At 45.5% G+C, this 12763-nt stretch overlaps 1 protein-coding gene across 1 annotated transcript; it reads right to left on the bottom strand.

The window, feature by feature from the left end:
* Nucleotides 1–10910: 10910 nt before the first annotated feature.
* Nucleotides 10911–12074, bottom strand: LOC104620866 (neuropeptide Y receptor type 2-like). Its single transcript, XM_010287204.1, has one exon. The coding sequence runs from the start codon at nucleotides 12072–12074 to the stop codon at nucleotides 10911–10913; it is 1164 nt and encodes a 387-aa protein (XP_010285506.1).
* Between the last annotated feature and the right edge of the window lie 689 nt (nucleotides 12075–12763).

The raw sequence follows: 12763 nt of genomic DNA, 5'->3' as shown, positions 1-12763 counted from the left end.
CTTTCCACTGAAGGGGAGAACGTGCTTTTATAAATCACCAGTCATCTGAATGCATAACTGAAGAATATTTACCACAGAACTGGCATTCTGGTTTTTGAGTGGACACAGTGAAAGGTGTGCATGTGAGTAAGGAGATTATTCATTTATTTCACCTCAGACAGTGCAAGGAACCAGAAATATCAGAATACATGGGGGCATGACCAGACCTGATGAGAAGAAGGGGAAATATATGCTGAGAAACAGAAAGCAGCTTCTCAGGGTAGGATCCATTCATCTGTGGAACGGCCCTGTAAGGAACCAAGGGGAACCCATGACTTGAAACAGAACTAGAAGAGACAAAACAGCGACGAGTGCACTGGAGGGAACAAGGAGATTCTGCCCCAGCTCTTCCATTTCACAGGACTCCCGTGCAGGTGGTGCCACGCTCGTTAGTGCTTGTTAATGAGGAGTCTCAACCATGGTTCAGACTTGTGATTTGTGTTTAATAGTGGAAAAGTAGGTTAAAAATTCCAGGGGGGGAAACACAAGAGCCTCTAAGGAAGAAGAGAAGAAGGGGCTGCTAACATGCACATAAGAACTGACATCTTTTGGGGTGTCCTGTGGTAAAGGGTAGCTTTAAGATACCGTTCGCTAGAAAGCCAATTACCCTCATGCTCCATAGCTCCAAAATTCATGAAGTGCCAACAGGGTAGAAAGCCCCATTGAACTTTTAAACCACTTGATGAATTTCAACAAAATTTGACAGAGGGGTCAAGCTCTCCACAATGTTGTATTTGAAACATTTTGTGCAAGAACGCAGCAGGTAGAGAGTGCCACTTGTGTGAGCTGACACATTGTTAGACACCGGAGAGACAGGCAGCAGGCATAGGGCCATTAGGAAACGTGACTTTCCTCATTCTGTGACTCGCTGAACTACTTGCAAATATATTTGTTATGAGTTGCAACTCACACTTCCACAAGGAGCAGTTCAAAAACTTCCCAGGGTAGACTCTAACCTCTGTGGAACGTGAGCCACTTTGAGACCCTTGAATAAAAGGGCTGCACGTGGGGGCGGGGGAAGTATTTTGTTTAAAAAAGGGAGAAATAAATGTCTCCACTAATAATTGATGCAACACAGACCACAGATTAGTGAAGACATGACCTGATCATAAAAATCGTGACAGGAGGTTGCTTTCTAACTTCCTAATCTGCCTGTGATAGATGTTCTGTCTCAGGAGGTCATCTCCACACTGCTCCTAAATTCATTTTTTTTGTCTTGCTGATTCCTGGGGTATGCACACAATTTTGCTTTGTAGCCAGAGTGCCCCATCCTTCTCTTCAGGCTGTTCACTGATGCTGTAGCCCAGAGCTTGTCATCTTCCAAAGTGGTTTCAGCAGAGGAAGCTCCTTCTTCCAATTGCACGTCTTTGCAATTATCAGGGAAGGAAGCCCAAGACAGCACAAGAAAACAGTAAGAATTGGCTAAAAATTGCTTTTTTAAAATCAGCTTCCTTGGAACAGAAAACAACTCTGTTGGTATTTAGAATCATTCTTGTCCAAACAATCCAGAAATGCATATGAGCAGTGGAGAAAAACCTGTGGTCATCCTGAAGGATGAAGGATGAAGTCAATACTCATACTCTACATTGAAAGCAGTAGGTGCTGCTGAAAAATTCCAGGCACTGTCACCATTAAAAACCCTCCCACAACTGGATTCACAAATCATTACTTTTTTGACAGTCTGGAATAAATATTAACCCCTGAGACTTCAAAAGTTGCTTTTCTCTGAGTATTTAACAGCACTTTCCAAGTAAGGTCTGCCTCCTTAATACAGGACTGATGGAAACGTAATTATTGTAATATGTCTTCAGTTAAAATGCTTTTTACTGCAGTAGCACTATTCAGCTGGCACATACGACATGTTTTACAAGCCTCTGGGTGCTGCACTTGTCCTGTTTCACAGAAGAGGAGAGCAAGGCTCAGCAGTTTAAGATCAGCTCATCTAGGATTTAACAAAGCTGGAAGAGAGAACTAGCTGAAAAGAATTTTACTTTCTATCCACACTACAAGGAAATACAACATAAGTGCTGTTCTTTGAGGCAGAGTGGCAGCAACTGAAGGTCCCCTGAGCAGTGAGAAGTCTGCGGCTGGTCTGGTGGCAGAGCTGTTGGCTCAAGCACCTCAGTGGGGCTGGGGACTGCAACCTCTTCCACCAGTGCCACTGGATCCAAGAGTGGGGGTCCAACCACAGCCTGATGTTTCCGTGGGCCTGTGTGTAAACGGAAGGGAGTAAGGAAGTGACTGCTGAGCTCACAGCAAGGATGGGGAGTGTGGAAAGCTGCCAGGCAGCACAAGGCATAGTCCTGAGGTTGGCTCAGAGAGGGACGCATTTGTGAGACACCAGGTTCCTTGGGAAAGGCAAGTTCAGCCATGATGGCTGTGGCCGCCTGTTGCTAGTGTCCCTGTGCCCTAGAAAACAGGGCCACATGCGTGGTCATGCCGTGGACATACCCAGAGCTGCAGACACGAGGCAAGACCCACCAGGAGCAAAACTCCACATGACTGCTGCAGCTTGTAGAGAAACTTTTACCTCATGGTTGTTTTCACCTCTGAGGGCTTGAATAACGCTGCAAAGTGCTGCTGCTTTTTCCAGGGTAGAAACAGCCGTTGATGAGTCAGAACGTGGAAATAGCTCTGCTGACAGCGAAACAAAGACCCTGGTCTCCTGCCATAGTGGAGAGGCACTCACTGTGTTTGGAAAAGAGCACTTCCCCGTTATGTATTCCAATACACAGAGGGATTGCTTAGAGAACCTAACATTTCTGCAGAATCTTTTTACCTCCTTCAGTCCTTTTTTTACCTGCAAAACTACTGGCTGTCGAACACAGAAAGTCTGGAGGAGAGCAGCAAGAACAAACAGGTACAGCAAATGAGCCCTGTGAGGAAGGGCAGAAAAAATCACTTGGTGTAGTCTGGGAGGGGTGGAAGAGATGCATGGCAATACCCTTTAAATATGTAAAGGTGGCGTACAGAAGGTAATAAACTATTATCTGCGTCTGCCAGGAGACAAGAAGTAATAGATTGCAGTGTGGGAGATTTATTGCTTAGACATTAGAAAGGGCTCAGAATGAGCTATGCAGGGAGTGGATGAAAATCTCGATCACAGGAGCCTTGGAAGAGATGAGACACCCTGCGATCAGGGATGGTTTAGCCAGAGGAGCTCCAACTCCTATTATCTTTTCTTATACTGTTCTATAGTATGTACATGATTAAAATACCCCAGAACATCTCCCCTCTGTCTGGGAAATCTATGAGAAGTACTTTAATAGCTGCATTTCAGAGAGAGAAGTTCTTGCCAGGCTGATGTAGCTGCTTGGGTTGCAGTGAGATTAGCTCATGTCCTTTTAACGACATAATTACAAAGACCAGTATTCCAAACAAACTATTGGGTATTAACAACCCAACTTTCACTGATTTTGCATGAAGCCAATTGGAATTTCACACAACGAAGGACTGCAGTGCCAGGCAGACCTTACAAAGAACAATGAACCCTATGCTTTAGTCAGATGTCATTGCCACCGTAGCAATCCCGTGTTATTATATTACCCCGTTGCTTCTTGAAGCAACAGACAATTTCAATCAGTTCTTGCCATGCTAGTCTTGCTATCTTAACTTTGCTTAATTGGGTAATGCAGGGTTGTCTCAGAGAGTTGAGATCTGCACTTTGAAACTGCTGGGTTCTTTTATCTAACCTAGGAAGGAGAAATGGGATTTCATATAGCAAAGTTGTCAGTGACAAAACTGGACCAAAAATGCTGAACCACTGCATAAATGCATTAGCTGGGGTCCACTTACACAGCCATCTGCTGAGTTCAACCTTGGAGATTAGCTCCCAGCAACTGAAGCCCTAAATTATTGTTTTAATAATCATGTCTGAATTCCTGTCTGAAGTCAACTGCCACTGCAGAAAGCAAGTCAAATTTTACTCTGGTCTCATTGCATGGATTTGCTATCGCTCTGCATACATTCACCAAGCCCTCAGGTTTGACTGCCCCTTCCCCAGTTTCCACATGCAGATGTCTTGCTGATTCCTCTTTTGAAGGTTTTTGTTTCTGGTGCTCAAATCTTGGCTGACAGGATGCAACCGTGCTGTGTGCTGATTGCAGCTGGCAGGTGGATTAGAGCACATTCAGATGGCTGTGAAAAGCCTCTGCGAGACAGAAATGGCAGAACAACGGATTATTTCACCATGAAGAGCCCAGAAACTGATGCAGACAGTTACGTTGAGGAGACAAGCTGAGGAGCATGCAGACATAAAGCACTTCTTGCTTCCACGAGCCCCAAGAGATCTTCCCAGCTCAGAGTTTTGTGGATCCGCTGCCAGTTCCCTTCCTCCTCACCTAAGCTGGTTGATTTCTCTGAGGTGCAGCATGTTCTCAAATTCTTCCAAAATATGTGGGAGCGACAGTTGCCAAGTAACAAAAACTCGTCACTCTTTTCCTGATATGCACAATTCCTCTTTTTTCTGTTTTGTAGAATGGACAGATGAAGCTGTGATTTAGTTTGGACTCCAGTCTTGCCCCTGGATAAATTTATTGGATACAGAGTTCAAGGTGAGGTAGGGATCTGCCTGCCCTTGTGGCTCTCAACTTCAAAAACAAAACTGGGGATGCATTTCATGATTCACTGAACTGACTCAGTGACCAGTGTAATGAGATTTCATTAAGAACACAGCGATGCTGCAGCCAGGGAGAGGCAGCCTGACATTTTATCAAGAGGTGTCCTTCCCCTGCACGTATTAAAAGCCCTCATATGGCTGATCTCAAGCAAGGTTGGAACAAAGCTGATAGGTCCCACTCCTTCATGGGAATTATGAGCAAAATTCATCCCTTTGTGATATTTCTGGAACTAAAGGAGGTCCACAGAAGAGCAAATAAAATGATCAGGGATGAAGAAGCTGCCTTAGGAGAAGATGTGACTTGAGCTGCAAGAGAAGAAAGCTTGAGAAGGAGGATAGCATGAAGGTTTACAAAATGAAGGCGGCACTGGGTAAGCACTGGTTCAGCTGCTGTTCAGCAAGTCCCACAGTACTGGAGCCAGAGGGCATTTGCTGAAACTAGTAGGGAACTGGTTTTAACGGATAAAAGAAGGTACTTTTTTACACCGTGGGGAGGGAACTTGTGGAACTGGCTGCCACAGGAGGCTGTGGAAGTGGACAGAATTGTCAGGGTCAGGAAGAGATTAGACAAATTCACAAACAAAAAGTCTAGGAATGGATACTATGTGGTCTGGACAGGGATGTGCCCTCTAACATCTCTAATACAACAGTTGTGGCTGCTGCTAGGGGTATGAGGGAAATGGCCCACTGAAGTGGCCAAGTGAGCGTGCTTTCTCTAAACAGCATCTCCCATTGCCTTGATCTAAGACAGAATACTGGGCATGATGGATCCAGGTTTGCTGTTATTTCTTATTTGTCTCTCTTTTAATAGAGGCCCTCTTCTTCCCACACCATTCATTCCGCTTTTAATGTTACTCATCCTGGTCCCAACAGTGCCAACAACCTGTCCCATGAACCATATTAACCTCAACATTTCATCCAGGGGCACATCTTTTCGCTCATATCTTGAAATCTTGTTCTGTGACCTATTTTCCTTCTTCCTTACATGCAGCAGCAAGAAGCAGCACCTTGTAGCTGAGCTGCCTGCGCATCCTGGAGACGAACGGTGTCTGGAAGTTTGTGACACATTAGCAGAGTGACACAGTGACAACTCCATGCTTGTGCACTTCAATAAGCTAGTTATAACCAAAAAGGTTTCTCCTCTAATGTTCACAGTCTTTGCTACCACACTGGAGAGGACTGAACTAATGAAGATCTCCTCCTGTGAGCTCCATGAGGCATCTGCACTATTCCTTCTGTACTCATTACACTGAGTGGAACATAGACCAGAAAAAGCATTATTTGCTGGCTATAAATCATGAGTGACACTAAGGTATTGCTATTAGCAGCAAAAAAGTCCTTTCCTCCCACAACTTCATTCAGCCCCATATACATACAACACTTCGGCAAAGGGTGCTGGGGTGTCTGGATAGAAAATTAAACAGAGGTTGTGTTGTCTGAAGATAAATTGATACCTCCCTCAGCGTGTGTGAGTGACTTTGTCTTTTTCTGATTTGTCTTTTAACTTACAGAACACTGAGACTCGAGATAAGGATGAGCTTTAAAAACCTAGCCTTTTTCCCCTCCCAGGCCCTCCTGAACAAATCCCTGCTCTGAAGTGAACTCAAAGAGAAGATAAATGTTCTGGCAGTAATATGCAATATTATTTTTGGCACTTGAAGAATCTCAAGACAGATAAGGGAAAACCGAAGGAAGACAAAGCTGTGTTTTTTCAACTGCAAGGAACCAAATTCTGCTCACCCATACGAACCCAGAATCCTTTCTTTTTTTCTGGATTATTGCAGTAATTCTCGATTTTCACCAGGTTAGCTGATCCTGAGGCCTTATTTAAAACCCAGCACGTTTTCAGAGACCCTGGCGAAATTGCACAATAACAGAGCCGAAAGACAAAGGCGTGCAAAGAAAGCACCAACTCCACAGCTCCTGCCCAAACAAAGGCTAATTTGGTTTCAGACCGTGTTATCTGTAACAATGATAAGATTAACACCTGATATCAAGGGAAACGCTGAGCTGTCTGCGACCTCCTTCAGCAGAACGGCACTCCAGCCCCTCTTACATTAGCATACGTTAGAGGAACTGCTTCTTTCCTGGTCCAGTCTGTATTCCCCTGCAGAGCCTTTGTGAAAAGCTCAGGGCAATGTTTCTGCCGATACGTTTGTGGGCATATTGAATAAAACGTGTGCCATTTGACATTGTTCGCTTGGGCTGCCACGGGTAATGGGAGAGGGCACACGTTGCTGCAGGGCAGAGAGCCACGAGGGGATGGATCTGGCCTTTATAGCAGCAGGATGAAGCACAGGCAGGACTGTGTCACGTCTTTGATTCTAACAGAGCCCTGACCGAAGGACCCAGCTCGCCCTGCATTGATATAAATGCCGGCTGTTTATATTGCCTTAAGACAAGGAAGGTAAAAAGCCCAAACCTTTTCTCTCTCCCCGCATTAGCTTGCTACAGGCAGATATGCTGTGGAAATCAAATGGGAAGGGATTTTCAGAGCAAACTAAGTGTTTTAGAGGCAAAAGTTCTAGCGCTCGGAGAGCCTCCTGTGTCCAAAGCACAGCCTTTGCTCTGCAAATTTCAGTGTGGTTTGTCAAGCCTGGAAGTTTGATAAGAGACTCTGGGTCTCCTGAGAGCTCTTAGAGCAGCCTGTAAGAGGGAACAAAAATTATCGATGCTGCCGTTTTTAAATGATGATGTTGCCACGTCTCAGCTGTTCTTGTATTTGTCTGGCATGTGAGTAATGGTTGCATGGGATAGTGAGAGGCATCCCCACCTGTGGTGTCTATTCAGAGTTAATCATCTGCTCTGGGGGTTGCTTGGCAATTAAGAACTGTTAAGTACTTTTTGTAATACCAGATTTGTATGATGTGACCAGAAGGAGTGTCCTAGCATGAGCAATAGGGTGTTTCTCAGGGAATTGAGAACCTTTCTCCTAAAAGCTGTGAAATATCCCCAGGTCAGCTCAGTGAAGCAACATTTTGAGAAGGATGTCAGCAAGAATCAGGAGGAGCCCTAGAGGAAATTCGTTTGGTCACCAGGAACAACACTGACTTCCAGTCAAGCGTTGATGAAACACTCGTTCATTTACATTTTTGCCACTGTGTTTCTAACTCAGTAGTGGAATCCCTTATCCTTATCAGCTGTTGTGCCATTGACATGAGCCATTCCATCCCACATCAGTACCACCAGGGCCAGCTCTGCAGAGAGGAGCCAGGCTTGGTGGGCATTCACTGATGCACCTTTGGCAAGCAGCAGGCAGTGGGAAGATGCCTTTGACTCCAAGAATATCTGTAACTGCCAGAGGATCCGCCCTTGACACCAATAGAGCAGAGTCATACCCTGTCCTGAGCTCTAAATAGTTCAAAAACTTAAAATGCTTCTGGTCTTTGGTTTCATGGGACGGATCACGGCAGTAAGGCCGTCTTTAGCGGAGTGTTAATATTTGGGCAGCCTTCATCTCCAACAGATTTCTGTTTCATGGAAAGAAATTCATTCCTGTCTTCTATGCAGTCATGACAGTCTATAACATGCTATTTATTTGTCCAAATCAGCCTTTGGTAAGAAGCTTTGCTTCCTTGCTCTCCACCTTCTCTCGTTCTGTTTGGCAGTGCACACTAGGGCCACTTTCCCTCAATAGAGGCATCATGGTTTCCACAGGGACACATACACAACTGAGAGCGGATTTCCCTGCTTGCACTGGCTGTGGAAGGTTGTAACTTTTTCCAATGGTAAGGAAAAAGCAGCAAGCTCACAGGCAGAAATCCATCAGTAAAGCTGCACAAGTATATTAAATAAAGCAAACAGAACTTTGCTGTTACACTTCAAGTAAATAGTTTCTCCTTCTCAGTTTGCTCCAGCATAAAAATCCCTCTGCCCTATAAATGCCATTGCCAGTATTTATTTGTGAAGAGCTGGGATCTATTTATTTATTTATCCATATTTAGTTTAAAAGTCTGGGCTCAAAATTAAACAGTCATTCATAATGTCATTATCTGCCTTGCTCTGCAGCCAGATACCGTATGTGGTGTCACAGGACAAAACCTTTGGCAAGGCCTCTAGAAGAGCAATTTAGCTCCTCATCCATCTCAGCTGGCAGCATGATTGGCTTCCAAGCTTGCATTGCTGAATGTGTTATTTTACCCCGACATATATTATTGAGTGTTAAATCACTTTCTGAAGTGTTTATTGGTAATAGTTGAATTCTTTCCACTCATTTAAGCTGCTTTTGAAACATAAATGTTTCCTTGTTTCTTGGAGTTCCGTGGAAACATGGGGAGAGTTCCTCAGGAGGATGGCTTGTAGAAGTGACCAGTTCATTAGTTAGGGACAGAAGTTACCAGTGCTGTGGAGGAGAATATCCTCCTCCTTCCCTCAGGATGAAACAGCAAACTCCCTCCATCACGCCATGGCACTTCACATGGGGAAGGTTTATTTGTGTCTTGGCTCTCCCATCATGTCTTCGCCTGTCAGGAAGCAGATGACCCTTTTACTGGAACATCAATCGCTTCCTGACAGGATCTTCATAGATCCTGAAGCTCCCTGAAAAAAAAAAAACCAGGCTGTGATCTGCAGAATCAGGTGCTGGGGAGTTTATTAGGCATCAGCATGGCCATGTCCCCAGGAGTGGAGCATGGTCCGTGACCCCTGCCTGTCTCTCGAGAAGGAACGAGAGACCACTTTCTTGTACCTATGAGGCCTGGAAATGAATCAGGGCATCAGAGAACAGAAAAAAACAGATTAAAATCTAGTGTGGCAGTCAGAAGCTGAGCTGGAGAACAGGGGCCAGAGGCAGGTCAAGCTGGGGAGGAGGCATGAGAGCTGAATTTTCAAATAAGTCCTTTGACAATTCATCTCCTGAGGACTCCAGATGTGACAGGCCAGCAGCCTGATCCAGGCTGGCATACTCAGTACTGCAGGTCCTCTTACCTCTTGTCTTTGCTCCAGTGAAGACCTACAAATCAAGGTTTTTCTTTTCTTTTTATCTTTAATGAGGAGGTCTGTTGAGCCTCTTTCTTGCATCTGGGAGTTACTTTCCAATCTGATGAACACTGGCTTTTAGATACAACACCAATGACGAGCTGCTGAGATCACAGTAGCAATCAAGCCTCCTTTGATGGCAGAGCTAAAAATATGCTCCCCAGCTGACAGTGCTTTGGGGAAGAGAACATATAGTTTGGTTTGAAAGAATACATCTTCTTTTGTCTCTATGTCTTCTTCTGCCAGAGGACACCACATCTGTGATAACCATGCAAGCAGGTTACATCTGTCTTCTGAACCGAAGCACCCATGTACAGACCCATACTACCTCCAGCCCCGGAAAGAGTAAAGCTTTAAAACCCTCTGAGTGCCTTGGAGAATTGTGTCGTTGGTAGTTTTGCCTCTCTGATCATGCTGGCACCCATCAAGTTATTGCTTTGGCAGGAGCCACATCTTAGGGCCTGGAGGACATCACCTTTGCCAATCCCATAGGCTCAGTTTCAGTCCGCTTGATCAGCTGCCCCAGCTCTTTCCTATCTGCTTCTCTGCCTGCTCTCCTCCTTGCTAAATCCAGCACACTGGCTCACAGGCTGCCTGGCTAATGAGGTGTCCCCAAAGCCTTGCTTTGGCACTTGTAAAGGAAACTGTGGTAAGTCGTGTCACTGCCACCTCCTGGGCTTTCTGAGGATGAGAGGTCATCCCCTCGGTTGCAAGTGCAGATTCATGCAAACGTTATGCAAGAGACCATGGATTGCCCAGCTTCAACCTGCACCAGCCCACTCCCTTCCCAGGCCTGTGGAGCGATGGCACTAACCAGCCCATGTTGGCAGAAGAGTGTAGGTCTCCCTCCCTTTGGAGGCATTAGCTAAAGATGGATCATTAAGGCTTTTGGGTAGGACACGTACAGATGAACAAGCATACACAATAAAGGTTCTTAGTTTGTAATGTGTAATATGTCAGGGGGTAAAAGGTTGAACAACCCACTTTGGCAAATGAAAATAGCAAAAAGGGCGTATTTTGCTGGCTAAATGAAAGCCGCTGTGTATAATTTTTCATGCTTCTGCATGCATAACGTGAATGCAGAGAAAGAAAAAATTCATTTGTTTGGTCAGAGAGAAATATGCCAGATTTATTGATTTGAAAGATACAGGTGTATTTCTACATGGCTGCGGTAGCTATAATGTTTTCACAACACAACGTTCCACCAAAAAAGGCATTCACCCAAGAATGTCTCTGGGTTCAGTCAGCCTCAGTCCCGGAGGTGGATGTCCCATCCCTAAACCTCTGTGGGTAGTGGTCCATTGCCAGGAGTCTGTTTGATGCTCCCGTTTAGGGTGTTGGCTCTAAAGATGTATGACCTCCCTCTAACTGAGCCTTCAGTGTGGATGCTTTCTGGCTTGTCCTGGCAACGGAAGAACATCAGGAATCCGTTCCGGTAGTTCTTGTTCATCCATCCATAGAGCAGGGGGTTGACAAATGTAGAGCACATGGCCCCAACATGGAAGACAGTGTACAGGAGTTTGTACTCATGGAAGATAAGAACCAGATCAAGATCAATGGCAAGCTGGAATATGTGGAAGGGCAGCCAACAGACTGCAAATACCACAACTACCATCACTAACATTTTGGTTGTCTTTCTCCTCCGGCACTGGTTTTCATTCCTAGAAGTGGGACTGACATGGTTTTTCAGCTTGAACCAGATCCTGGTATAGGCATAACAAATAATTGCAAGAGGAAAAACATACTGCAGGAGAAGCATGGACAGGCTGTAGATAGTGGCATCTCTGTTATTACCAGAAGGCCATTTTTCTGAGCAGACAGCCATTTTGAGGTTGATGGATGGGATTTCCTCATACCGGTACTCTCTGAAGATGGCCAGAGGACCTGCTAGAACAGCTGCTGCTAGCCACATGACAGCTATGATAGTGAAGCTGAGTCTCTTGGAAATCCTGCTGTCCAGATGGAAAACAATACACCGGTACCTGTCCAGGGCAATCACAGTCAGGGTGAGAGTGGACACGTGGACACTCAGAGCTTGAGCATAAGGGACCAGATGACAAAGAACGGCTCCAAACTTCCACTCATCCAGCAGCGTGTACACTAGGGTGAAAGGCAGACAGAGTGTGTCCACCATCAGATCTGCCAGGGCCAGGTTAGCTATGAAGAGGTTGGTGACAGTCCTCATGGTCTTGTACTTCACTATGATGTAGATGACCAAGGAGTTGCCAATGAACCCCAGCAGAATGATGAGGGAGTAGGCGGCAATCAAAATGATCTGGACCCCCAGGATCTTGGTGCTGTCCATCATAACACTGCGGGACCCAAAGAGATCCTGGCTAGGAGTGACAAAGTCCTTGGCATGCCAGCCCTGTGGCAGCTTCTCATCTAATGCCATCTTCTCCATGGTGAGGGTGCTGTTGGCTCCCTCCAACGGTCCCATGCCTGGCCTGAGGCTTGCCGTCACGAGGAGGAGGTCTGGAACACAGACACAGCAGAAGTGAGAGCAGAGGAGACAGCAGAGCATCTGCAAGAACTGAGATTCAAAAGTCATGTCCCACACAACATTTTGGGCTAAAGAGCAGCAGCAGTGGCATCCTCTTCCCTTCTCCCTTACTCTCCCCCATCCTTCCTCACACTGAATGGCCTTTCAGCTCTCTTACATCTCCTGTTAGAGCCTATGATCAGCTGAATGCCAATTCCCCAAGGAAAGGTCAGGGGAAAATGCAACTTTTCACACAAGTTTCTGAGATTTTGTTTATTTGAAATGGAAAAAACCTTCAACCAGCCAGGGCCAGATTGGTAGGTCCTGAAAAGATGTCCTGCTCATGGAACCCCTTTGCACACTGCCTCTCCTGCTTCTTCAGGCTAGGCTTTGCAAAATAGGGAAGTTGCTTCAAAGAAGCCAAAAATTTGGGACCTCTTGGGGCTGACAGAAGAAATCAATGATGCTGTCAGTCATTTTTTACAAGGTTTTCTTGCCTACAAAAATGCCCTAACTCCTTAAGAATTAGGAAAGGAGAAAAACAAGAAGATACTCTCAAATTCAAGGTGTTCTTCTCAACCTCCCTATAACAATTTATTTCCAGATTGTGCACCCTTTTTTTTCAGATTCTTATTTCTCACCTCTCC

Source organism: Phaethon lepturus, unplaced genomic scaffold, assembly GCF_000687285.1.
Source record: "Phaethon lepturus isolate BGI_N335 unplaced genomic scaffold, ASM68728v1 scaffold6585, whole genome shotgun sequence".
Classification (NCBI taxonomy): domain Eukaryota; kingdom Metazoa; phylum Chordata; class Aves; order Phaethontiformes; family Phaethontidae; genus Phaethon; species Phaethon lepturus.
This window is presented reverse-complemented; position numbering and strand designations above follow the sequence as displayed.